At 54.9% G+C, this 27,680-nt stretch overlaps 1 protein-coding gene across 1 annotated transcript; it reads left to right on the forward strand.

Moving 5' to 3' along the window:
- Positions 1 to 185: 185 nt before the first annotated feature.
- On the forward strand, positions 186 to 27,680 carry LOC112529982 (syntaxin-4-like; the record flags this gene model as incomplete). Its single annotated transcript, XM_040657316.2, has 5 exons — positions 186 to 253; positions 5,123 to 5,231; positions 11,038 to 11,114; positions 21,277 to 21,414; positions 27,403 to 27,680. Coding segments are annotated over 5 exons (587 nt in total), but the record flags the coding sequence as incomplete, so codon positions are not given.

Here is a 27,680-nt window from a genome sequence, read left to right on the forward strand (position 1 = left end):
AAATGGCCCCAAATGTCCCCCAAAAGCCCCATAAAGGCCCTCTATGACCCCAAATGTCCCCAAAGTGGCCCTTTTTGACCCCAAAACACCCCAAAAAAGCCCCCAAGTGGCCCTTTTTGACCCCCAAATGCCCCAAAATGGCCCTTTTTGACCCCAAAATGGCCCTTTTTGACCCCAAAACGCAGCTCTGGAGCCGCGCCCGGAGGACGTGGAGAACCTCAACAGCGTCAGCGCCCGCGTCAGGAGGACACAGGTGGGCTTTTGGGGTCAAAAAGGGCCTTTTTGGGGCTTTTGGGGTCAAAAAGGGCCTTTTTGGGGCTTTTTTGGGGGGCGTTTTGGGGCATTTGGGGGTCAAAAAGGGCCACTTGGGGGCTTTTTTGGGGTCAAAAAGGGCCTTTTTGGGGCTTTTGGGGGGCATTTTGGGGGTCAAAAAGGGCCTTTTTGGGGCTCTTGGGGGGCATTTTGGGGGTCAAAAAGGGCCTTTTTGGTCCTTTTGGGGTCAAAAAGGGCCTTTTTGGGGCTTTTTTGGGGGGCGTTTTGGGGCCTTTCGGGGTCAAAGAGGGCCATTTTGGGGATATTTGGGGGGCATTTTGGGGGTCAAATAGGGCCACTTTGGGGACATTTGGGGTATTTGGGGTCAAAAAGGGCCTTTCTGGGGCTTTTTTGGGGCCATTATGGGGCCTTTGAGGGTCAAAAAGGGCCAATTTGGAGACATTTGGGGGGCATTTTGGGGCCGTTTGGGGTCAAATAGGTCCACTTTGGGGCCATTTTGGGACTTTTGGGGTCAAAAAGGGTCTTTTTGGTGCTTTTTTGGGGGGTGTTTTGGGGCATTTTGGGTGTCAAAAAGGGCCATTTTGGGGCCTTTGGGGGTCAAAAAGGGCCATTTTGGGGCCATTTGGGGGCATTTGGGGTCCAAAAGGGCCTTCTGGGGGCTATTTTAGGGTCGTTTTGGGGCATTTTCGGGTCAAAAAGCCATTTTGGGGCTTTTGGGTGTTTTGGGGTCAAAAAGGGCCATTTTGGAGCTTTTGGGGTCAAAAAGGGCCTTTTTTGAGAGGGCTTTTTGGGGTCAAAAAGGGTCATTTTGGGGCTTTTTTGGGGTCTTTTTGGGGTCAAATAGGGCCACTTTGGGGACATTTGGGGGCCTTTGGGGGTCAAAAAGGGCCATTTGGGGGCTATTTTGGGGTGTTTTGGGGTCTTTTTGGGGGGGCTTGGCGGTTTTGGGGGCGATTTTGGATGGGCTTGGGGGTTTGTGGGGCAATTTTGGGGTTTTTGGGGTGGTTTGGGGGGGATTTTGTGGTGGTTTTGTGGGGTTTTTGGGGCGGTTTTGGGGGGGTTGGGGAGATTTTGGGGGGGTTGGGGGATTATGGGGGTTTTGGGTCGTTTTGGGGGTTTTTAGGGCAGTTTGGGGGGGCTTGGGGTGTTTTGGGGGGTTTTTGGGGCGGTTTTGGGGTTTTGGGGTCGTTTTGGGGGTTTGGGGGCTTTTTGGGGGGTTATGGGGGTCATTTGGGGGGTTTTTAGGGCAGTTTTGGTGTGTTTTGGGGTGTTTTGGGGGGTTTTTGGGGTGGTTTGGGGGGTTTTAAGGGGGTTTCGGGGTTTTGGAGGCGGGTTTAGGGGTCGTTTTGGGGTGTTTTTAGGGCAGTTTTGGGGGTTTTGGGGGCGGTTTTGGGGTTTTGGGGGTCGTTGTGGGGGGGTTTTGGGGTCGTTTTGGGGATTTTGGGGGGGTTTTGGGGTTTTGGGGGTGTTTTTGGGGGGGTTTTGGGGGTCATTTTGGAGGTTTTGGTGGATTTTGGGGGGTTTGGGGGGTTTTTGGGGTGGTTTGGGGGGTTTTGTGAGGGGTTTTGGGGGGGTTTTGGGTTGTTTTGGGGAGGTTTTGGGGCGGTTTTGGGGGGTTTTTGTGGATTTTGGGGGGTTTGGGGGGTTTTTGGGGTGGTTTGGGGGGTTTTAGGGGTGTTTTTAGGCAGTTTTGGGGGGTCTTGGGGTGTTTTGGGGGGTTTTTGGAGTGGTTTTGGGGGTTTTGGGGTTTTTTTTTGGGTTTGGGGGGATTTTGAGGGGGTTTTGTGGGGTTTTTGGGGTGGTTTTGGGGGGGGGTTGGGGTTTGGGGGCTTTTTGGGGCGGTTTTCGGGGTTTTGGGGGTCGTTTTGGGGGGGTTTGGGGGTCGTTTTGGGGGTTTTGGTGGATTTTGGGGGGTTTGGGGGGGTTTTGGGGGTGGTTTGGGGGGTTTTAAGGGGGGTTTCGGGGTTTTTGGGGTGTTTTGGGGAGGTTTTGGGGGGGCTTGGCGGTTTTGGGGGCGATTTTGGATGGGCTTGGGGGTTTGTGGGGCAATTTTGGGGTTTTTGGGGTGGTTTGGGGGGGATTTTGTGGTGGTTTTGTGGGGTTTTTGGGGCGGTTTTGGGGGGGTTGGGGAGATTTTGGGGGGGTTGGGGGATTATGGGGGTTTTGGGTCGTTTTGGGGGTTTTTAGGGCAGTTTGGGGGGGCTTGGGGTGTTTTGGGGGGTTTTTGGGGCGGTTTTGGGGTTTTGGGGTCGTTTTGGGGGTTTGGGGGCTTTTTGGGGGGTTATGGGGGTCATTTGGGGGGTTTTTAGGGCAGTTTTGGTGTGTTTTGGGGTGTTTTGGGGGGTTTTTGGGGTGGTTTGGGGGGTTTTAAGGGGGTTTCGGGGTTTTGGAGGCGGGTTTAGGGGTCGTTTTGGGGTGTTTTTAGGGCAGTTTTGGGGGTTTTGGGGGCGGTTTTGGGGTTTTGGGGGTCGTTGTGGGGGGGTTTTGGGGTCGTTTTGGGGATTTTGGGGGGGTTTTGGGGTTTTGGGGGTGTTTTTGGGGGGGTTTTGGGGGTCATTTTGGAGGTTTTGGTGGATTTTGGGGGGTTTGGGGGGTTTTTGGGGTGGTTTGGGGGGTTTTGTGAGGGGTTTTGGGGGGGTTTTGGGTTGTTTTGGGGAGGTTTTGGGGCGGTTTTGGGGGGTTTTTGTGGATTTTGGGGGGTTTGGGGGGTTTTTTGGGGTGGTTTGGGGGGTTTTAGGGGTGTTTTTAGGCAGTTTTGGGGGGTCTTGGGGTGTTTTGGGGGGTTTTTGGAGTGGTTTTGGGGGTTTTGGGGTTTTTTTTTTGGGTTTGGGGGGATTTTGAGGGGGTTTTGTGGGGTTTTTGGGGTGGTTTTGGGGGGGGGTTGGGGTTTGGGGGCTTTTTGGGGCGGTTTTCGGGGTTTTGGGGGTCGTTTTGGGGGGGTTTGGGGGTCGTTTTGGGGGTTTTGGTGGATTTTGGGGGGTTTGGGGGGGTTTTGGGGGTGGTTTGGGGGGTTTTAAGGGGGGTTTCGGGGTTTTTGGGGTGTTTTGGGGAGGTTTTGGGGCGGTTTTGGGGGGTTTTGGTGGATTTTGGGGGGTTTTGGGGGTCGTTTTGGGGGGTTTTGGGGGTCATTTTGGGGGTTTTGGTGGATTTTGGGGGGTTTGGGGGGGTTTTGGGGGTGGTTTTGGGGCGGTTTTGGGGGGTTTTGGTGGATTTTGGGGGGTTTGGGGGGGGGTTTGGGGTGGTTTTGGAGGTTTTAAGGGGGGTTTGGGGGTTTTTGGGGTGTTTTGTGGAGGTTTTGGGGCGGTTTTGGGGGGTTTTGGTGGATTTTGGGGGGTTTCGGGGGGTTTTTGGGGTGGTTTTGGGGGTTTTAGGGGTGTTTTTAGGCAGTTTTGGGGGGTCTTGGGGTGTTTTGGGGGGTTTTTGGGGTGGTTTTGGGGGTTTTTTTTTTGGGTTTTGGGGGATTTTGGGGTGGTTTTGTGGGGTGTTTGGGGTGGTTTTGGGGGGGGGGTTGGGGTTTGGGGGCTTTTTGGGGCGGTTTTGGGGGTTTTGGGGGGTTTTGGGGGCGGTTTTGGGGTTTTGGGGGTCGTTTTGGGGGGCTTTTGGGGGCGGTTTTGGGGGGTTTTGGGGGTCGTTTTGGGGGGGTTTGGGGGTCGTTTTGGTGGGTTTTGGTGGATTTTGGGGGGTTTGGGGGGGTTTTGGGGGTGGTTTGGGGGATTTTAAGGGGGGTTTCGGGGTTTTTGGGGTGTTTTGGGGAGGTTTTGGGGCGGTTTTGGGGGGTTTTGGTGGATTTTGGGGGGGTTTGGGGGTCGTTTTGGGGGGTTTTGGGGGTCATTTTGGGGGTTTTGGTGGATTTTGGGGGGTTTTGGGGGGTTTTGGGGGTCATTTTGGGGGTTTTGGTGGATTTTGGGGGGTTTGGGGGGGTTTTGGGGGTGGTTTTGGGGCGGTTTTGGGGGGTTTTGGTGGATTTTGGGGGGTTTTGGGGGTCGTTTTGGGGGGTTTTGGGGGTCATTTTGGGGGTTTTGGTGGATTTTGGGGGGTTTGGGGGGGTTTTGGGGGTGGTTTGGGGGATTTTAAGGGGGGTTTCGGGGTTTTTGGGGTGTTTTGGGGAGGTTTTGGGGCGGTTTTGGGGGGTTTTGGTGGATTTTGGGGGGGTTTGGGGGTCGTTTTGGGGGGTTTTGGGGGTCATTTTGGGGGTTTTGGTGGATTTTGGGGGGTTTGGGGGGGTTTTGGGGGTGGTTTGGGGGATTTTAAGGGGGGTTTTGGGGTTTTTGGGGTGTTTTGGGGAGGTTTTGGGGCGGTTTTGGGGGGTTTTGGTGGATTTTGGGGGGGTTTGGGGGTCGTTTTGGGGGGTTTTGGGGGTCATTTTGGGGGTTTTGGTGGATTTTGGGGGGTTTTGGGGGGTTTTGGGGGTCATTTTGGGGGTTTTGGTGGATTATGGGGGGTTTGGGGGGGTTTTGGGGGTGGTTTTGGGGTGGTTTTGGGGGGTTTTGGTGGATTTTGGGGGGTTTCGGGGGTCGTTTTGGGGGGTTTTGGGGGTCATTTTGGGGGTTTTGGTGGATTTTGGGGGTTTTGGGGGGTTTTTGGGGTGGTTTTGGAGGTTTTAAGGGGGTTTGGGGGTGTTTTGTGGAGGTTTTGGGGCGGTTTTGGGGGGTTTTGGTGGATTTTGGGGGGTTTTGGGGGTCGTTTTGGGGGGTTTTGGGGGTCATTTTGGGGGTTTTGGTGGATTTTGGGGGGTTTGGGGGGGTTTTTGGGGTGGTTTTGGAGGTTTTAAGGGGGGGTTTTGGGGGTTTTGGGGTTGTTTTGGGGTGGTTTTGGGGGTGATCCGTTGTGTTTTGGGGTGTGTTTGCAGCACGGGCTCCTCCTGCAGCGCTTCCTGGAGGTGACGGCGCGGCTCCACGCGGCTCAGAGCCATTACAGACAGCGCTGCCTGCAGAGAGTGAGGAGGCATCTGCACATCAGTCAGTGCCAAAGGGGGGAAAAAAGGGCAAAAAGGAGCAAAAAACGGGCAAAAAAAAGGGCGAAAATGGCCAAAAAATGACCCCAAAAGGTGGAAAATGGCCAAAAATGGCCCCCAAATGGCCAAAAATGGACCCCAAAATGGCCAAAAAGGACCAAAATTTGACCCAAAATGGCCAAAAATGGCCCCCAAATGGCCAAAAATTGACCCAAAATGGCCAAAAAGGGACAAAAATGGGCAAAAAAAAGGGCGAAAATGGCCAAAAAATGACCCCAAAAGGTGGAAAATGGCCAAAAATGGCCCCCAATTGGCCAAAAATGGCCCCCAAATGGCCAAAAATTGACCCCAAAACGGCCCCAAATGGCCAAAAATGGCCCCCAATTGGCCAAAAATTGACCCCAAAATGTGAAAAATGGGCAAAAATGGCCCCCAAATGGCCAAAAATGGACTCCAAATGGCCAAAAGTGGCCCCAGAATGGCAAAAAATTGACCCAAAATGGCCAAAAAGGACCAAAATTTGACCCAAAATGGCCAAAAATTGACCCAAAATGGCCAAAAAGGGACAAAAATGGGCAAAAAAAAGGGCGAAAATGGCCAAAAATTGACCCCAAATTCTGGAAAATGGCCAAAAATGGCCCCCAAATGGCCAAAAGTGGCCCCAGAATGGCAAAAAATTGACCCAAAATGGCCAAAAAGGACCAAAATTTGCCCCAAAATGGCCAAAAATTGACCCAAAATGGCCAAAAAGGGGCAAAAATGGGCAAAAAAAAGGGCGAAAATGGCCATAAAATGACCCCAAAAGGTGGAAAATGGCCAAAAATGGCCCCCAATTGGCCAAAAATGGCCCCCAAATGGCCAAAAATTGACCCCAAAACGGCCCCAAATGGCCAAAAATTGACACCAATTGGCCAAAAATTGACCCCAAAATATGAAAAATGGCCAAAAATGGCCCCCAAATGGCCAAAAATGGACTCCAAATGGCCAAAAGTGGCCCCAGAATGGCAAAAAAATGACCCAAAATGGCCAAAAAGGACCAAAATTTGACCCAAAATGGCCAAAAATGGCCCCCAAATGGCCAAAAATTGACCCAAAATGGCCAAAAAGGGACAAAAATGGGCAAAAAAAGGGCGAAAATGGCCAAAAATTGACCCCAAAATGTGGAAAATGGCCAAGAATGGCCCCCAAATGGCCAAAAATTGACCCCAAAACGGCCCCAAATGGCCAAAAATGGCCCCCAATTGGCCAAAAATTGACCCCAAAATGTGAAAAATGGGCAAAAATGGCCCCCAAATGGCCAAAAATGGACTCCAAATGGCCAAAAGTGGCCCCAGAATGGCAAAAATTTGACCCAAAATGGCTAGAAGTGGCCCCAAAATGGCAAAAAAATGACCTAAAATGGCAAAAAAGGGGCAAAAATGGACCTAAAGTGGTAAAAAATGGCCCCAGAATGGCCAAAAATTGACCCAAAATGGCAAAAAATGGACCCAAAATGGCCAAAAAGGGACAAAAATGGGCAAAAAAGGGGCAAAAATGGCCCCCAAATGGCCCCAAATTGTGGAAAATGGCCAAAAATGGCCAAAAATGGCCAAAAATTGACCATAAAACGGCCCCAAATGGCCAAAAATTGACCCCAATTGGCCAAAATTGACCCCAAAATGTGAAAAATGGGCAAAAATGGCCCCCAAATGGCCAAAAATGGACTCCAAATGGCCAAAAGTGGCCCCAGAATGGCAAAAAATTGACCCAAAATGGCTAAAAAGGACCAAAATTTGACCCAAAATGGCCAAAAATTGACCCAAAATGGCCAAAAAGGGACAAAAATGGGCAAAAAAAAGGGCGAAAATGGCCAAAAATTGACCCCAAAAGGTGGAAAATGGCCAAAAATGGACTTCAAATGGTCAAAAGTGGCCCCAGAATGGCAAAAAAATGACCCAAAATGGCCAAAAAGGACCAAAATTTGACCCAAAATGGCCAAAAATGGCCCCCAAATGGCCAAAAATTGACCCAAAATGGCCAAAAAGGGACAAAAATGGGCAAAAAAAAGGGCCAAAAATGGCCAAAAAATGACCCCAAAAGGTGGAAAATGGCCAAAAATGGCCCCCAAATGGCCAAAAATTGACCCCAAAATGTGAAAAATGGCCAAAAATGGCCCCCAAATGGCCAAAAATTGACCCCAAAACGGCCCCAAATGGCCAAAAATTGACCCCAATTGGCCAAAAATTGACCCCAAAATATGAAAAATGGCCAAAAATGGCCCCCAAATGGCCAAAAATGGACTCCAAATGGCCAAAAGTGGCCCCAGAATGGCAAAAAATTGACCCAAAATGGCCAAAAAGGACCAAAATTTGACCCAAAATGGCCAAAAATGGCCCCCAAATGGCAAAAAAATGACCTAAAATGGCAAAAAAGGGGCAAAAATGGACCTAAAGTGGTAAAAAATGGCCCCAGAATGGCCAAAAATTGACCCAAAATGGCCAAAAATTGACCCCAAAAGGTGGAAAATGGCCAAAAATGGCCCCCAAATGGCCAAAAATGGACCCCAAATGGCCAAAAATTGACCCCAAATTGTGGGAAATGGCCAAAAATGGACTCAAAATGGCAAAAAATGGCCCCAAAATGGCAAAAAGTTGCACCAAAATGGCCAAAAATTGACCCAAAATGGCCCCAAAATGGCCAAAAATGGACCAAAATGGCAAAAAATAGACCGAAAATGGCAAAAAGTTGTGCAAAAATGGCCAAAAATTGACCTAAAATGGCCCCAAAATGGCCAAAAATGAACCCAAAATGGACCCAAAATGGCCAAAAAGGGGCAAAAAAATGGACGTAAAGTGGCAAAAAATTGACCTAAAATGGACAAAAATGGCCCCAAAATGGCCAAAAATTGACCCCAAATGGCCAAAAACGGACAAAAATGGCCCCAAAATGGCAAAAAAATGACCCAAAATGGCCAAAAAGGGGCAAAAATTGACCCCCAAATGGCAAAAAAAGGGTCAAAAAATGGTCACAAAATGGCAAAAAGTTGCACCAAAATGGCCAAAAAAGGCCCCAAAATGGCCAAAAAGGGACAAAAAGTTGCACCAAAATGGCCAAAAATGGACCCAAAATGGCCAAAAATGGACCCAAAATGGCCAAAAGTTGCACCAAAATGGCAAAAAATTGACCCAAAATGGCCAAAAAGGGGCAAAAAATGGACCCAAAATGGCCAAAAATTGACCTAAAATGGCCAAAAATGGCCAAAAAGTTGTACCAAAATGGCCAAAAATGGCCCCAAAATGGCCAAAAAGGGACAAAAAGTTGCACCAAAATGGCCAAAAATGGACCCAAAATGGCCAAAAAGGGGCAAAAAATGGCCCCAAAATGGCCAAAAATGGACCCAAAATGGCCAAAAAGGGGCAAAAAAATGGACGTAAAGTGGCAAAAAATTGACCTAAAATGGCCAAAAATGGCCCCAAAATGGCCAAAAATTGACCCCAAATGGCCAAAAACGGACAAAAATGGCCAAAAATGGCAAAAAAATGACCCAAAATGGCCAAAAAGGGGCAAAAATTGACCCCCAAATGGCAAAAAAAGGGTCAAAAAATGGACCCAAAATGGCAAAAAGTTGCACCAAAATGGCCAAAAATGGACCCAAAATGGCCAAAAATGGACCCCAAATGGCCAAAAAGGGACAAAAAGTTGCACCAAAATGGCCAAAAATGGCCCCAAAATGGCCAAAAAGGGACAAAAAGTTGCACCAAAATGGCCAAAAATGGACCCAAAATGGCCAAAAGTTGCACCAAAATGGCAAAAAATTGACCCAAAATGGCCAAAAAGGGGCAAAAAATGGACCCAAAATGGCCAAAAATTGACCAAAAATGGCCAAAAATGGCCAAAAAGTTGTACCAAAATGGCCAAAAATGGACCCAAAATGGCCAAAAATTGACCCAAAATGGCCAAAAATTGACCCAAAATGGCCAAAAAGGGGCAAAAAAATGGACGTAAAGTGGCAAAAAATTGACCTGAAATGGACAAAAATGGCCCCAAAATGGCCAAAAATTGACCCCAAATGGCCAAAAACGGACAAAAATGGCCCCAAAATGGCAAAAAAATGACCCAAAATGGCCAAAAAGGGGCAAAAATTGACCCCCAAATGGCAAAAAAAGGGTCAAAAAATGGACCCAAAATGGCAAAAAGTTGCACCAAAATGGCCAAAAATGGCCCCAAAATGGCCAAAAAGGGACAAAAAGTTGCACCAAAATGGCCAAAAATGGCCCCAAAATGGCCAAAAAGGGGCAAAAAATGGCCCCAAAATGGCCAAAAATGGACCCAAAATGGCCAAAAATGGCCAAAAATGGACCCAAAATGGCCAAAAATGGACCCAAAATGGCCAAAAGTTGCACCAAAATGGCAAAAAATTGACCCAAAATGGCCAAAAAGGGGCAAAAAATGGACCCAAAATGGCCAAAAATTGACCTAAAATGGCCAAAAATGGCCCCAAAATGGCCAAAAATGGACCCAAAATGGCCAAAAAGGGGCAAAAAAATGGACGTAAAGTGGCAAAAAATGGACCTGAAATGGCCAAAAATGGCCCCAAAATGGCCAAAAATGGACCCCAAATGGACCCAAAATAGCAAAAAAAGGGGCAAAACAGCCCCAAAATGGCCAATAATGCCCAAATTAATGGGGTCTGGGGGCTATTAATGGGGTTTGGGGGCTATTAATGGGGTCTGGGAGATATTAATGGGGTTTGGGGGCTATTAATGGGGTCTGGGAGTTATTAATGGGGTTTGGGGGCTATTAATGGGATTTGGGGGCTATTAATGGGATTTTGGGGGGCTATTAATGGGATCTGGGAGTTATTAATGGGGTTTGGGGGGTATTAATGGGATCTGGGGGCTCTTAATGGGGTTTGGGGGCTATTAATGGGATCTGGGAGTTATTAATGGGGTCTGGGACATATTAATGGGATGTGGGGGGTATTAATGGGGTTTGGGGGCTCTTAATGGGGTCTGGGAGATACTAATGGGGTTTGGGGGGCTATTAATGGGGTTTTGGGGCTATTAATGGGGTTTGGGAGATATTAATGGGGTCTGGGAGATACTAATGGGGTGTGGGGGGCTATTAATGGGGTTTGGGGGGTATTAATGGGGTCTGGGAGATATTAATGGGATTTGGGAGATATTAATGGGGTTTGGGGGCTCTTAATGGGGTTTTGAGGGCTATTAATGGGATTTGGGGGCTCTTAATGGCGTCTGGGAGATATTAATGGGGTTTTGGGGGCTGTTAATGGGGTCTGGGGGCTCTTAATGGGGTTTTGGGGGCTATTAATGGGGTTTCGGGGCTATTAATGGGATTTGGGTGCTCTTAATGGCGTCTGGGAGATATTAATGGGGTTTTGGGGGCTGTTAATGGGGTCTGGGGGCTCTTAATGGGGTTTTGGGGGCTATTAATGGGGTTTCGGGGCTATTAATGGGATTTGGGAGATATTAATGGGGTTTTGGGGCTCTTAATGGGGTTTGAGGGCTATAAATGGGGTCTGGGGGGCTATTAATGGGGTTTGAGGGCTATTAATGGGGTCTGGGAGATATTAATGGGGTTTTGGGGGGCTATTAATGGGGTTTGGGGGCTATTAATGGGGTTTTGGGGGGCTATTAATGGGGTTTTGGGGCTATTAATGGTGCTTTGGGGGCGATCTCAGTGGGATATGGTTGTATTTTCATGGGGTTTTGGGGCTCTGGGGGAATCCCTATGGGGTTTTTTTTTGGGGGGGGGGGGGTGGGATGCCCCATATTTTGGGGTTCCCCTCTGATTTGTGGGGTGCCCCATAGCCGGGAACTCAGCGGTGACCGATGAGGAATTGGAGGAGATGCTGGAAAATGGGCAGAGTGAGGTCTTCGTCTCCAACGTGAGTTGTGGGGCGCCCCATAGATCTGTGGGTTCCCCCGTGGGTCCCAATGGGATCTGTGGGATACGGGGAAGGGGGAGGGGGGGGGGGGGCTCTGTTGGGGGGTCTGTGGGTTAATATGGGGCGCTGTGGGGTCCCTATGGGGTCTCTGTGGGGCCCTGTGGGTCTCTATGGGTCAATATGGGGCGCTGTGGGGTCCCTATGGGGGCGCTGTGGGGCCCTATGGGTCTCTATGGGTCAATATGGGGCCCTATGGGACTCTATGGGTCTCTGTGGGTTCCCTATGGGGCGCTGTGGGGTCCCTATGGGGTCTCTGTGGGGCCCTATGGGTCTCTATGGGTCAATATGGGGCCCTATGGGACTCTATGGGTCTCTGTGGGTTCCCTACGGGGCGCTGTGGGGTCCCTATGGGGTCTCTGTGGGGCCCTATGGGTCTCTATGGGTCAATATGGGGCCCTATGGGACTCTATGGGTCTCTGTGGGTTCCCTACGGGGCGCTGTGGGGTCCCTATGGGGTCTCTGTGGGGCCCTATGGGTCTCTATGGGTCAATATGGGGCCCTATGGGACTCTATGGGTCTCTGTGGGTTCCCTATGGGGCGCTGTGGGGTCCCTATGGGGTCTCTGTGGGGCCCTATGGGTCTCTATGGGTCAATATGGGGCCCTATGGGACTCTATGGGTCTCTGTGGGTTCCCTACGGGGCGCTGTGGGGTCCCTATGGGGTCTCTGTGGGGCCCTATGGGTCTCTATGGGTCAATATGGGGCCCTATGGGACTCTATGGGTCGCTGTGGGTTCCCTATGGGGCGCTGTGGGGTCCCTATGGGGTCTCTGTGGGGCCCTATGGGTCTCTATGGGTCAATATGGGGCCCTATGGGACTCTATGGGTCTCTGTGGGTTCCCTACGGGGCGCTGTGGGGTCCCTATGTGGTCTCTGTGGGGCCCTGTGGGTCTCTATGGGTCAATATGGGGCCCTATGGGACTCTATGGGTCTCTGTGGGTTCCCTACGGGGCGCTGTGGGGTCCCTATGTGGTCTCTGTGGGGCCCTATGGGGTCCCTATGGGACTCTATGGGTCCCTATAGGTCTCTGTGGGTTCCCTACGGGGTCGCTGTGGGGTCCCTATGGGGTGTCTGTGGGGCCCTGTGGGTCTCTATGGGTCTCTATGGGGCCCTATGGGGTGTCTGTGGGGTGTCTGTGGGGCCCTGTGGGTCTCTATGGGTCAATATGGGGCGCTGTGGGGTCCCTATGGGGTGTCTGTGGGGCCCTGTGGGTCTCTATGGGTCAATATGGGGCGCTGTGGGTTCCCTACGGGGTCGCTGTGGGGTCCCTATGGGGTGTCTGTGGGGCCCTGTGGGTCTCTATGGGTCTCTATGGGGCCCTATGGGGTGTCTGTGGGGTGTCTGTGGGGCCCTGTGGGTCTCTATGGGTCTCTATGGGGCCCTATGGGGTGTCTGTGGGGTGTCTGTGGGGCCCTTTGGGTCTCTATGTGTCAATATGGGGCGCTGTGGGGTCCCTATGGGACTCTATGGGTCCCTATAGGTCTCTGTGGGTTCCCTATGGGGTCGCTGTGGGGTCCCTATGGGGTGTCTGTGGGGCCCTGTGGGTCTCTATGGGTCTCTATGGGGCCCTATGGGGTGTCTGTGGGGTGTCTGTGGGGCCCTGTGGGTCTCTATGGGTCAATATGGGGCGCTGTGGGTTCCCTATGGGGTCTCTGTGGGGCCCTATGGGTCTCTATGGGTCAATATGGGGCCCTATGGGACTCTATGGGTCTCTGTGGGTTCCCTATGGGGCGCTGTGGGGTCCCTATGTGGTCTCTGTGGGGCCCTATGGGGTCTCTATGGGACTCTATGGGTCCCTATAGGTCTCTGTGGGTTCCCTACAGGGTCGCTGTGGGGTCCCTATGGGGTGTCTGTGGGGCCCTGTGGGTCTCTATGGGTCTCTATGGGGCCCTATGGGGTGTCTGTGGGGTGTCTGTGGGGCCCTGTGGGTCTCTATGGGTCTCTATGGGGCCCTATGGGGTGTCTGTGGGGTGTCTGTGGGGCCCTGTGGGTCTCTATGGGTCAATATGGGGCGCTGTGGGTTCCCTATGGGGTCTCTGTGGGGCCCTATAGGTCTCTATGGGTCAATATGGGGCCCTATGGGACTCTATGGGTCTCTGTGGGTTCCCTATGGGGCGCTGTGGGGTCCCTATGTGGTCTCTGTGGGGCCCTATGGGGTCTCTATGGGACTCTATGGGTCCCTATAGGTCTCTGTGGGTTCCCTACAGGGTCGCTGTGGGGTCCCTATGGGGTGTCTGTGGGGCCCTATGGGTCTCTATGGGTCTCTATGGGGCCCTATGGGGTGTCTGTGGGGTGTCTGTGGGGCCCTGTGGGTCTCTATGGGTCTCTATGGGGCCCTATGGGGTGTCTGTGGGGTGTCTGTGGGGCCCTTTGGGTCTCTATGGGTCAATATGGGGCGCTGTGGGGTCCCTATGTGGTCTCTGTGGGGCCCTATGGGTCTCTATGGGTCAATATGGGGCCCTATGGGACTCTATGGGTCTCTGTGGGTTCCCTACGGGGCGCTGTGGGGTCCCTATGTGGTCTCTGTGGGGCCCTATGGGGTCCCTATGGGACTCTATGGGTCCCTATAGGTCTCTGTGGGTTCCCTACGGGGTCGCTGTGGGGTCCCTATGGGGTGTCTGTGGGGCCCTGTGGGTCTCTATGGGTCTCTATGGGGCCCTATGGGGTGTCTGTGGGGTGTCTGTGGGGCCCTGTGGGTCTCTATGGGTCAATATGGGGCGCTGTGGGGTCCCTATGGGGTGTCTGTGGGGCCCTGTGGGTCTCTATGGGTCAATATGGGGCGCTGTGGGTTCCCTACGGGGTCGCTGTGGGGTCCCTATGGGGTGTCTGTGGGGCCCTGTGGGTCTCTATGGGTCTCTATGGGGCCCTATGGGGTGTCTGTGGGGTGTCTGTGGGGCCCTGTGGGTCTCTATGGGTCTCTATGGGGCCCTATGGGGTGTCTGTGGGGTGTCTGTGGGGCCCTTTGGGTCTCTATGTGTCAATATGGGGCGCTGTGGGGTCCCTATGGGACTCTATGGGTCCCTATAGGTCTCTGTGGGTTCCCTATGGGGTCGCTGTGGGGTCCCTATGGGGTGTCTGTGGGGCCCTGTGGGTCTCTATGGGTCTCTATGGGGCCCTATGGGGTGTCTGTGGGGTGTCTGTGGGGCCCTGTGGGTCTCTATGGGTCAATATGGGGCGCTGTGGGTTCCCTATGGGGTCTCTGTGGGGCCCTATGGGTCTCTATGGGTCAATATGGGGCCCTATGGGACTCTATGGGTCTCTGTGGGTTCCCTATGGGGCGCTGTGGGGTCCCTATGTGGTCTCTGTGGGGCCCTATGGGGTCTCTATGGGACTCTATGGGTCCCTATAGGTCTCTGTGGGTTCCCTACAGGGTCGCTGTGGGGTCCCTATGGGGTGTCTGTGGGGCCCTGTGGGTCTCTATGGGTCTCTATGGGGCCCTATGGGGTGTCTGTGGGTTGTCTGTGGGGCCCTGTGGGTCTCTATGGGTCTCTATGGGGCCCTATGGGGTGTCTGTGGGGTGTCTGTGGGGCCCTGTGGGTCTCTATGGGTCAATATGGGGCGCTGTGGGTTCCCTATGGGGTCTCTGTGGGGCCCTATAGGTCTCTATGGGTCAATATGGGGCCCTATGGGACTCTATGGGTCTCTGTGGGTTCCCTATGGGGCGCTGTGGGGTCCCTATGTGGTCTCTGTGGGGCCCTATGGGGTCTCTATGGGACTCTATGGGTCCCTATAGGTCTCTGTGGGTTCCCTACAGGGTCGCTGTGGGGTCCCTATGGGGTGTCTGTGGGGCCCTATGGGTCTCTATGGGTCTCTATGGGGCCCTATGGGGTGTCTGTGGGGTGTCTGTGGGGCCCTGTGGGTCTCTATGGGTCTCTATGGGGCCCTATGGGGTGTCTGTGGGGTGTCTGTGGGGCCCTTTGGGTCTCTATGTGTCAATATGGGGCGCTGTGGGGTCCCTATGGGACTCTATGGGTCCCTATAGGTCTCTGTGGGTTCCCTATGGGGTCGCTGTGGGGTCCCTATGGGGTGTCTGTGGGGCCCTGTGGGTCTCTATGGGTCTCTATGGGGCCCTATGGGGTCTCTGTGGGGTGCCTGTGGGGCCCTGTGGGTCTCTATGGGTCTCTATGGGGCCCTATGGGGTGTCTGTGGTCCCCATGCATCCCTATGGGCTCCCCATGTATCCCTATGGGCTCCCCATGTATCCCCATGCATCCCTATGGGGTCTCTATGGTCCCCACGCATCCCTATGGGCTCCCCATGTATCCCTATGGGCTCCCCACGCATCCCTATGGGCTCCCCACGCATCCCTATAGGCTCCCCATGTATCCCCATGTATCCCTATGGGCTCCCCATGTATCCCCATGTATCCCTATGGGCTCCCCATGTATCCCCATGCATCCCTATGGGCTCCCCACGCATCCCTATGGGCTCCCCATGTATCCCCATGTATCCCTATGGGCTCCCCACGCATCCCTATGGGCTCCCCACGCATCCCTATGGGCTCCCCATGTATCCCCATGTATCCCTATGGGCTCCCCATGTATCCCCATGTATCCCTATGGGCTCCCCATGCATACCTATGGGCTCCCCATGTATCCCCATGTATCCCTATGGGCTCCCCATGCATCCCTATGGGCTCCCCATGTATCCCCACGCATCCCTATGGGCTCCCCATGTATCCCCACGCATCCCTATGGGCTCCCCATGCATCCCTATGGGCTCCCGACGCATCCCTGTGGGCTCCCCATGTATCCCTATGGGCTCCCCATGTATCCCCATGCATCCCTATGGGCTCCCCATGCATCCCTATGGGCTCCCCATGTATCCCTATGGGCTCCCACGCATCCCTATGGGCTCCCCATGCATCCCTATGGGCTCCCCACGCATCCCTATGGGCTCCCCATGTATCCCCACGCATCCCTATGGGCTCCCCACGCATCCCTATGGGCTCCCCATGTATCCCTATGGGCTCCCCGTGTATCCCTATGGGGTCTCTATGGTCCCCATGCATCCCTATGGGCTCCCCATGCATCCCTATGGGCTCCCCGTGTATCCCTATGGTGTCCCCACACATCCCTATGGGCTCCCCATGTATCCCTGTGGGCTCCCCATGCATCCCTATGGGCTCCCCATGTATCCCTATGGGCTCCCCGTGTATCCCTATGGGGTCTCTATGGTCCCCATGCATCCCTATGGGCTCCCCATATATCCCTATGGGGTCTATATGGTCCCCATGCATCCCTATGGGCTCCCCATGCATCCCTATGGGCTCCCCATGTATCCCTATGGGGTCTATATGGTCCCCATGCATCCCTATGGGCTCCCCATATATCCCTATGGGGTCTCTATGGTCCCCATGCATCCCTATGGGCTCCCCATATATCCCTATGGGGTCTCTATGGTTCCCATGTATCCCTATGGGCTCCCCATATATCCCTATGGGGTCTCTATGGTCCCCATGCATCCCTATGGGCTCCCCATGTATCCCTATGGGCTCCCCATGTATCCCCGTGTATCCCTATGGGCTCCCCATGTATCCCTATGGGCTCCCCGTGTATCCCTATGGGGTCTCTATGGTCCCCATGCATCCCTATGGGCTCCCCATGTATCCCTATGGGCTCCCCATGTATCCCTATGGGCTCCCCGTGTATCCCTATGGGGTCTCTATGGTCCCCATGCATCCCTATGGGCTCCCCATATATCCCTATGGGGTCTCTATGGTCCCCACGCATCCCTATGGGCTCCCCATGCATCCCTATGGGCTCCCCATGTATCCCTATGGGCTCCCCATGTATCCCCATGCATCCCTATGGGGTCTCTATGGTCCCCATGCATCCCTATGGGCTCCCCATATATCCCTATGGGGTCTCTATGGTCCCCATGTATCCCTATGGGCTCCCCATGTATCCCTATGGGGTCTCTATGGGGTCTCTATGGTCCCCACGTATCCCTATGGGCTCCCCATGTATCCCTATGGGCTCCCCACGCATCCCTGTGGGCTCCCCATGTATCCCTATGGGCTCCCCATGTATCCCTATGGGCTCCCCGTGTATCCCTATGGGGTCTCTATGGTCCCCATGCATCCCTATGGGCTCCCCATATATCCCTATGGGGTCTCTATGGTCCCCACGCATCCCTATGGGCTCCCCATGTATCCCTATGGGCTCCCCATGTATCCCCACGCATCCCTATGGGCTCCCCATGCATCCCTATGGGCTCCCCATGTATCCCCATGCATCCCTATGGGCTCCCCATGTATCCCCACGCATCCCTATGGGCTCCCCATGCATCCCTATGGGCTCCCCATGTATCCCCATGCATCCCTATGGGCTCCCCATATATCCCTATGGGGTCTCTATGGTCCCCACGCATCCCTATGGGCTCCCCATGCATCCCTATGGGCTCCCCATGTATCCCCATGCATCCCTATGGGCTCCCCACGCATCCCTATGGGCTCCCCATGTATCCCTATGGGCTCCCCGTGTATCCCTATGGGGTCTCTATGGTCCCCATGCATCCCTATGGGCTCCCCATGCATCCCTATGGGCTCCCCATGTATCCCTATGGGGTCTCTATGGTCCCCATGCATCCCTATGGGCTCCCCATGTATCCCTATGGGCTCCCTGTGTATCCCTATGGGGTCTCTATGGTCCCCATGCATCCCTATGGGCTCCCCGTGTATCCCTATGGTGTCCCCACACATCCCTATGGGCTCCCCATGTATCCCTGTGGGCTCCCCATGCATCCCTATGGGCTCCCCATGTATCCCTATGGGCTCCCCGTGTATCCCTATGGGGTCTCTATGGTCCCCATGCATCCCTATGGGCTCCCCATGTATCCCTATGGGCTCCCCATGTATCCCTATGGGCTCCCCATGTATCTCTATGGGCTCCCCATGCATCTCTATGGGGTCTATATGGTCCCCATGCATCCATATGGGCTCCCCATGTATGCCCATGTATCTCTATGGACTCCCCATGTATCCCCATGTATCCCTATGGGCTCCCCACGCATCCCTATGGGCTCCCCATGTATCCCCATGTATCCCTATGGGCTCCCCATGTATCCCTATGGGCTCCGCATGTATCCCTATGGGCTCCCCATGTATCCCCATGTATCCCTATGGGCTCCCCATGCATCCCTATGGGGTCTCTATGGTCCCCACGCATCCCTATGGGCTCCCCATGTATCCCCATGTATCCCTATGGGCTCCCCATGCATCCCGCTGGGGTCTCTATGGTCCCCATGCATCCCTGTGTGGTCCCCATGTATCCCTATGGCGTCGCTGTGGGGTCTCTATGGGGTCTCTATGGTCCCCATGTATCCCTATGGGCTCCCCATGTATCCCTATGGGCTCCCCATGTATCCCTATGGGCTCCCCATGTATCCCCATGTATCCCTATGGGCTCCCCATGTATCCCTATGGGCTCCCCGTGTATCCCTATGGGGTCTCTATGGTCCCCATGCATCCCTATGGGCTCCCCATGTATCCCTATGGGCTCCCCATGTATCCCTATGGGCTCCCCGTGTATCCCTATGGGGTCTCTATGGTCCCCATGCATCCCTATGGGCTCCCCATATATCCCTATGGGGTCTCTATGGTCCCCACGCATCCCTATGGGCTCCCCATGCATCCCTATGGGCTCCCCATGTATCCCTATGGGCTCCCCATGTATCCCCATGCATCCCTATGGGGTCTCTATGGTCCCCATGCATCCCTATGGGCTCCCCATATATCCCTATGGGGTCTCTATGGTCCCCATGTATCCCTATGGGCTCCCCATGTATCCCTATGGGGTCTCTATGGGGTCTCTATGGTCCCCACGTATCCCTATGGGCTCCCCATGTATCCCTATGGGCTCCCCACGCATCCCTGTGGGCTCCCCATGTATCCCTATGGGCTCCCCATGTATCCCTATGGGCTCCCCGTGTATCCCTATGGGGTCTCTATGGTCCCCATGCATCCCTATGGGCTCCCCATATATCCCTATGGGGTCTCTATGGTCCCCACGCATCCCTATGGGCTCCCCATGTATCCCTATGGGCTCCCCATGTATCCCCACGCATCCCTATGGGCTCCCCATGCATCCCTATGGGCTCCCCATGTATCCCCATGCATCCCTATGGGCTCCCCATGTATCCCCACGCATCCCTATGGGCTCCCCATGCATCCCTATGGGCTCCCCATGTATCCCCATGCATCCCTATGGGCTCCCCATATATCCCTATGGGGTCTCTATGGTCCCCACGCATCCCTATGGGCTCCCCATGCATCCCTATGGGCTCCCCATGTATCCCCATGCATCCCTATGGGCTCCCCACGCATCCCTATGGGCTCCCCATGTATCCCTATGGGCTCCCCGTGTATCCCTATGGGGTCTCTATGGTCCCCATGCATCCCTATGGGCTCCCCATGCATCCCTATGGGCTCCCCATGTATCCCTATGGGGTCTCTATGGTCCCCATGCATCCCTATGGGCTCCCCATGTATCCCTATGGGCTCCCTGTGTATCCCTATGGGGTCTCTATGGTCCCCATGCATCCCTATGGGCTCCCCGTGTATCCCTATGGTGTCCCCACACATCCCTATGGGCTCCCCATGTATCCCTGTGGGCTCCCCATGCATCCCTATGGGCTCCCCATGTATCCCTATGGGCTCCCCGTGTATCCCTATGGGGTCTCTATGGTCCCCATGCATCCCTATGGGCTCCCCATGTATCCCTATGGGCTCCCCATGTATCCCTATGGGCTCCCCATGTATCTCTATGGGCTCCCCATGCATCTCTATGGGGTCTATATGGTCCCCATGCATCCATATGGGCTCCCCATGTATGCCCATGTATCTCTATGGACTCCCCATGTATCCCCATGTATCCCTATGGGCTCCCCACGCATCCCTATGGGCTCCCCATGTATCCCCATGTATCCCTATGGGCTCCCCATGTATCCCCATGTATCCCTATGGGCTCCCCATGCATCCCTATGGGCTCCCCATGTATCCCCATGTATCCCTATGGGCTCCCCATGTATCCCTATGGGGTCTCTATGGTCCCCATGTATCCCTATGGGCTCCCCATGTATCCCTATGGGCTCCCCATGCATCCCTATGGGGTCTCTATGGTCCCCATGCATCCCTATGGGCTCCCCATGCATCCCTATGGGCTCCCCATGCATCCCTATGGGCTCCCCATGTATCCCTATGGGCTCCCCATGTATCCCCATGCATCCCTATGGGCTCCCCATGTATCCCCATGCATCCCTATGGGGTCTCTATGGTCCCCACGCATCCCTATGGGCTCCCCATGTATCCCTATGGGCTCCCCATGCATCCCTATGGGCTCCCCATGTATCCCTATGGGGTCTCTATGGTCCCCACGCATCCCTATGGGCTCCCCATGTATCCCTATGGGCTCCGCATGTATCCCTATGGGCTCCCCATGTATCCCCATGTATCCCTATGGGCTCCCCATGTATCCCTATGGGCTCCGCATGTATCCCTATGGGCTCCCCATGTATCCCCATGTATCCCTATGGGCTCCCCATGCATCCCTATGGGGTCTCTATGGTCCCCACGCATCCCTATGGGCTCCCCATGTATCCCCATGTATCCCTATGGGCTCCCCATGCATCCCGCTGGGGTCTCTATGGTCCCCATGCATCCCTGTGTGGTCCCCATGTATCCCTATGGCGTCGCTGTGGGGTCTCTATGGGGTCTCTATGGTCCCCATGTATCCCTATGGGCTCCCCATGTATCCCTATGGGCTCCCCATGTATCCCTATGGGCTCCCCATGTATCCCCATGTATCCCTATGGGCTCCCCATGCATCCCTATGGGCTCCCCATGTATGCCCATGTATCCCTATGGGCTCCCCACGCATCCCTATGGGGTCCCCATACATCCCTATATATCCCCACGCATCCCTATGGGCTCCCCATGTATCCCTATGGGCTCCCCATGTATCCCTATGGGGTCTCTATGGGGTCTCTATGGTCCCCATGTATCCCTATGGGCTCCCCACGCATCCCTATGGGGTCCCCATATATCCCTATGGGGTCTCTATGGTCCCCACGCATCCCTATGGGGTCCCTATGGTCGCCCTGCAGGTGTTGGGGGCGGCGCGGGCGACGCGGGCGGCGTTGGACGAAGTGACGTCACGGCACCGGGAGCTGCAGCGCCTCGAGAGGGCCATGAGGGAACTGCAGGAGCTGTTCGCCGCGCTCGGAGCCGCCGTGGAGGGACAGGTGGGGGGGGGGGGTATACTGGGAGGGACTGGGAGGGACTGGGATGTACTGGGATGGACTGGGAGGGAGTGGGGGGGAGTGGGGGGGAACTGGAAGGGAGTGGGAGGGAACTGGGAGGGAGTGGGGGGGACTGGGAGGGACTGGGGGGGAATGGGAGGGAATGGGAGGGAACTGGAAGGGAACTGGGAGGGAGTGGGAGGGAGTGGTGGGGACTGGGATGGACTGGGATATACTGGGAGGGACTGGGAGGGACTGGAAGGGCAATGGGGGGGACTGGGAGGGACTGGGAGGGAATGGGAGGGAGTGGGGGGGACTGGGATGGACTGGGATATACTGGGATGGACTGGGAGGGAACTGGGAGGGAGTGGGGGGAACTGGGAGGGAATGGGATGGACTGGGAGGGAGTGGGAGGGAACTGGGAGGGAGTGGGGGGGGCTGGGATATACTGGGAGGGGCTGGGATGGACTGGGAGGGAACTGGGAGGGAATGGGAGGGAGTGGGGGGGAACTGGGAGGGAACTGAAATGGACTGGGAGGGAACTGGGATATACTGGGAGGGACTGGGACGGAATGGGAGGGACTGGGGGAGAATGGGAGGGAACTGGGAGGGAGTGGGGGGGGCTGGGATATACTGGGAGGGGCTGGGATGGACTGGGAGGGAACTGGGAGGGAATGGGAGGGAGTGGGGGGGAACTGGGAGGGAACTGAAATGGACTGGGAGGGAACTGGGATATACTGGGAGGGACTGGGACGGAATGGGAGGGACTGGGGGAGAATGGGAGGGAACTGGGAGGGAATGGGTGGGAGTGGGATATACTGGGAGGGAACTGGGATATACTGGGAGGGACTGGGATATACTGAGAGGGACTGGGAGGGAACTGGGAGGGAGTGGGGGGAACTGGGAGGGAACTGGAAGGGACTGGGAGGGACTGGGATGGACTGAGAGGGAATGGGGGGGACTGGGAGGGAACTGGGATATACTGGGAGGGAATGGGAGGGAACTGGGAGGGGAGTGGGAGGGAACTGGGAGGGAATGGGAGGGAGTGGGATATACTGGGAGGGAACTGGGATATACTGGGAGGGAATGGGAGGGAGTGGGGGGGGCTGGGAGGGAATGGGATATACTGGGAGGGAACTGGGAGGGAGTGGGGGGGGCTGGGATGGAATGGGAGGGAACTGGGATATACTGGGAGGGAATGGGAGGGAGTGGGGGGGAACTGGGATATACTGGGAGGGAATGGGAGGGAGTGGGGGGGAACTGGGATATACTGGGAGGGAATGGGAGGGAGTGGGGGGGAACTGGGATATACTGGGAGGGAATGGGAGGGAGTGGGGGGGAACTGGGATATACTGGGAGGGAATGGGAGGGAACTGGGAGGGAGTGGGAGGGAGTGGGGGGGGCTGGGATATACTGGGAGGGGCTGGGGGGGAGTGGGGGGGACTGGGAGGGAATGGGAGGGACTGGGAGGGAACTGGGATATACTGGGATGGACTGGGAGGGAATGGGAGGGACTGGGATATACTGGGAGGGACTGGGGGGGAATGGGAGGGAATGGGAGGGAGTGGGATATACTGGGAGGGAACTGGGATATACTGGGAGGGACTGGGAGGGAACTGGGAGGGAATGGGAGGGACTGGGAGGGAACTGGGATATACTGGGAGGGACTGGGATGGACTGGGAGGGAATGGGAGGGAGTGGGAGGGAACTGGGATGGACTGGAAGGGACTGGGTTGGACTGGGAGGGAATGGGAGGGAACTGGGAGGGAATGGGAGGGAGTGGGATATACTGGGAGGGACTGGGATATACTGGGAGGGACTGGGATATACTGGGAGGGAACTGGGATGGACTGGGAGGGAATGGGATATACTGGGAGGGAATGGGAAGGACTGGGAGGGTTTGGGGGGAACTGGGATATACTGGGAGGGACTGGGATATACTGGGAGGGAATGGGAGGGAACTGGGATATACTGGGAGGGAGTGGAGGGGAATGGGATATACTGGGAGGGACTGGGAGGGACTGGGGGGGAACTGGGATATACTGGGATGGACTGGGAGGGACTGGGAGGGAATTGGATATACTGGGAGGGACTGGGAGGGAGTGGGAGGGAACTGGGATGGACTGGTAGGGAGTGGGGGGAATGAGAGGGAGTGGGGGGGACTGGGAGGGGACTGGGATATACTGGGAGGGACTGGGATGGACTGGGAGGGAATGGGATGGACTGGGAGGGAATGGGGGGGACTGGGAGGGAACTGGGAGGGGACTGGGATATACTGGGAGGGACTGGGTTGGACTGGGAGGGAATGGGATGGACTGGGAGGGAATGGGGGGGAATGGGATATACTGGGAGGGAATGGGAAGGACTGGGAGGGTTTGGGGGGAACTGGGATATACTGGGAGGGACTGGGATATACTGGGAGGGAATGGGAGGGAACTGGGATATACTGGGAGGGAGTGGAGGGGAATGGGATATACTGGGAGGGACTGGGAGGGACTGGGGGGGAACTGGGATATACTGGGAGGGGACTGGGATATACTGGGAGGGAATGGGGGGACTGGGAGAGAGTGGGAGGGAATGGGAGAGACTGGGATATACTGGGAGGGACTGGGAGGGACTGGGGGGGAGTGTGGGGAACTGGGATGGACTGGGAGGGAGTGGGAGGGAACTGGGAGGGAGTGGGGGGGGCTGGGATATACTGGGAGGGGCTGGGATGGACTGGGAGGGAACTGGGAGGGAATGGGAGGGAGTGGGGGGGAACTGGGAGGGAACTGGAATGGACTGGGAGGGAGTGGGATATACTGGGAGGGACTGGGGGGGACTGGGAGGGAATGAGAGGGAACTGGGAGGGAATGGGAGGGAGTGGGATATACTGGGAGGGAACTGGGATATACTGGGACGGACTGGGATATACTGGGAGGGAACTGGGAGGGAATGGGGGGGAGTGGGAGGGAGTGGGGAGGGCTGGGAGGGAACTGGGATGGACTGGGAGTGAACTGGGATATACTGGGAGGGAGTGGGAGCGAACAGGAGGGGATGGGATATACTGGGATGGACTGGGAGGGAATGGGAGGGAGTGGGGGGGGACTGGGATGGACTGGGAGGGACTGGGATATACTGGGAGGGAGTGGGGGGGAACTGGGATATACTGGGAGGGGACTGGGATATACTGGGAGGGAATGGGGGGACTGGGAGAGAGTGGGAGGGAATGGGAGAGACTGGGATATACTGGGAGGGACTGGGAGGGACTGGGGGGGAGCTGGGAGGGAGTGGGAGGGAATGGGATATACTGGGATGTACTGGAAGGGAACTGGGAGGGAACTGGGAGGGACTGGGAGGGAGTGGGGGGGACTGGGAGGGACTGGGATATACTGGGAGGGACTGGGGGGGAACTGGGAGGGAACTGGGATGGACTGGGAGGGAATGGGATATACTGGGAGGGAACTGGGAGGGAGTGGGGGGGGAACCGGGATGGACTGGGAGGGAATGGGAGGGAATGGGAGGGAACTGGGATGGTCTGGGAGGGAGTGGAGGGGAATGGGATATACTGGGAGGGACTGGGATATACTGGGAGGGAATGGGAGGGAACTGGGATGGACTGGGAGGGAGTGGAGGGGAATGGGATATACTGGGAGGGACTGGGGGGGAACTGGGATATACTGGGAGGGGACTGGGAGGGAATGGGAGGGAATGGGATATACTGGGAGGGAGTGGGGGGAACTGGGAGGGAATGGGAGGGAACTGGGATGGACTGGGAGGGAACTGGGATATACTGGGAGGGACTGGGATGGACTGGGAGGGAATGGGAGGGAGTGGGAGGGAACTGGAATGGACTGGAAGGGACTGGGTTGGACTGGGAGGGAATGGGAGGGAATGGGATATACTGGGAGGGAACTGGGATATACTGGGAGGGACTGGGATATACTGGGAGGGAATGGGAGGGAGTGGGGGGGGCTGGGAGGGAGTGGGAGGGCAATGGGAGGGAACTGGGATATACTGGGAGGGACTGGGATATACTGGGAGGGAGTGGGAGGGAGTGGGGGGAACTGGGATATACTGGGAGGGAGTGGGATATACTGGGAGGGAATGGGAGGGAACTGGGATGGACTGGGAGGGAGTGGAGGGGAATGGGATATACTGGGAGGGACTGGGGGGGAACTGGGATATACTGGGAGGGGACTGGGAGGGAATTGGAGGGAATGGGATATACTGGGAGGGAGTGGGGGGGACTGGGAGGGGACTGGGAGGGAACTGGGAGGGACTGGGAGGGAACTGGGATGGACTGGGAGGGAACTGGGATATACTGGGAGGGACTGGGAGGGAACTGGGATGGACTGGGAGGGAACTGGGATATACTGGGAGGGGACTGGGAGGGAACTGGGAGGGACTGGGAGGGAACTGGGATGGACTGGGAGGGAACTGGGATATACTGGGAGGGACTGGGAGGGGAATGGGAGGTACTGGGAGGGAGTGGTCTCTGCTGGTCGGTACTGACCCATACTGGTCTGTACTGGTTTATAGTGGTGCATACTGGTTTTTACTGGTCTGTACTGGTTTATACTGGTGTATACTGGTTTATACTGGTCCGTACTGGTCTATACTGCTGTATACTGGTTGGTACTGGTTTATACTGGTTTATACTGGTCCGTACTGGTTTATACTGCTGTATACTGGTTGGTACTGGTTTATACTGGTTTATACTGGTCCGTTCTGGTTTATACTGCTGTATACTGGTTGGTAGTGGTTTATACTGGTGTATACTGGTGTATACTGGTCAGTACTGGTGTATACTGGTGTATACTGGTCGGTAGTGGTTTATACTGATTTATACTGGTGTATACTGGTCGGTACTGGTTTATATTGGTCCGTACTGGTTTATACTGCTGTATAATGGTCGGTAGTGGTTTATACTGGTGTATACTGGTCGGAACTGGTTTATACTGGTCCATACTGGTGTATACTGGTCGGTACTGGTGCATACTGGTCCATACTGGTGCATACAGGTTCATACTGGTTTATTCTGGTCCATACTGGCTTATACTGGTCTGTACTGGTTTGTACTGGTTTATATTGGTGTATACTGGTTTATACTGCTGTATACTGGTTGGTAGTGGTTTATACTGGTGTATACTGGTTGGAACTGGTGTATACTGGTTTATACTGGTGTTTACTGGTTTATACTGGTTGGAACTGGTTTATACTGGTCGGTACTGGTTTATACTGGTGTATACTGGTTTATACTGGTCGACAGTGGTTTATACTGGTGTATACTGGTCAGAACTCGTTTATACTGGTGTATACTGGTGTATACTGGTCGGTAGTGGTTTATACTGGTGTATACCGGTGTATACTGGTCGGTACTGGTGTATACTGGTGTATACTGGTCCATACTGGTTTATACTGGTGTATACTGGTGTATACTGGTGTATACTGGTCGGAACTGGTGTATACTGGTGTATACTGGTCCATACTGGTTTATTCTGGTGTATACTGGTGTATACTGGTCGGAACTGGTGTATACTGGTCCATACTGGTTTATACTGGTCCATACTGGTTTATACTGGTGTATGCTGGTGTATACTGGTCGGTAGTGGTGTATACTGGTGTATACTGGTGTATACTGGTCGGTACTGGTGTATACTGGTGTATACTGGTCCATACTGGTTTATAGTGGTGTATACTGGTGTATACTGGTCGGAACTGGTGTATACTGGTGTATACTGGTGCATACTGGTGCATACTGGTCCATACTGGTTTACAGTGGTGTATACTGGTGCATACTGGTGTATACTGGTCGGTACTGGTGTATACTGGTGTATACTGGTGCATACTGGTCCATACTGGTTTATACTGGTGTATACTGGTGTATACTGGTGCATACTGGTCTATACTGGTGTATACTGGTGTATACTGGTGCATACTGGTGTATACTGGTGCATACTGGTCCGTACTGGTGGGAATGGGAGTGCAGTGCCTGTGGCGCTGTTTCAGGGCGAGGCGGTGAACCGCATAGAGCTGCAGGTGCTGCAGTCCGGGACGGCGGTGCTCAAAGGGCAGCAGCAGCTCTGCTCCGCGCGCACACAGCGCCGCCGCGCCACCACGGTGAGCCCCGCGCACTGCCGCACACCGCCACCGGGGGGACGCACCGACACACTGCGACCCACAGCGACACATTGCGACCCATAGCGACCCATAGCGACCCCATGGAGACACATAGGGATGCCATGGAGACACATAGGGATGCCATGGAGACACATAGGGACACATAG

Source organism: Gallus gallus, unplaced genomic scaffold (genome assembly GCF_016699485.2).
Source record: "Gallus gallus isolate bGalGal1 unplaced genomic scaffold, bGalGal1.mat.broiler.GRCg7b scaffold_115, whole genome shotgun sequence".
Taxonomy (NCBI): Eukaryota; Metazoa; Chordata; class Aves; order Galliformes; family Phasianidae; genus Gallus; species Gallus gallus.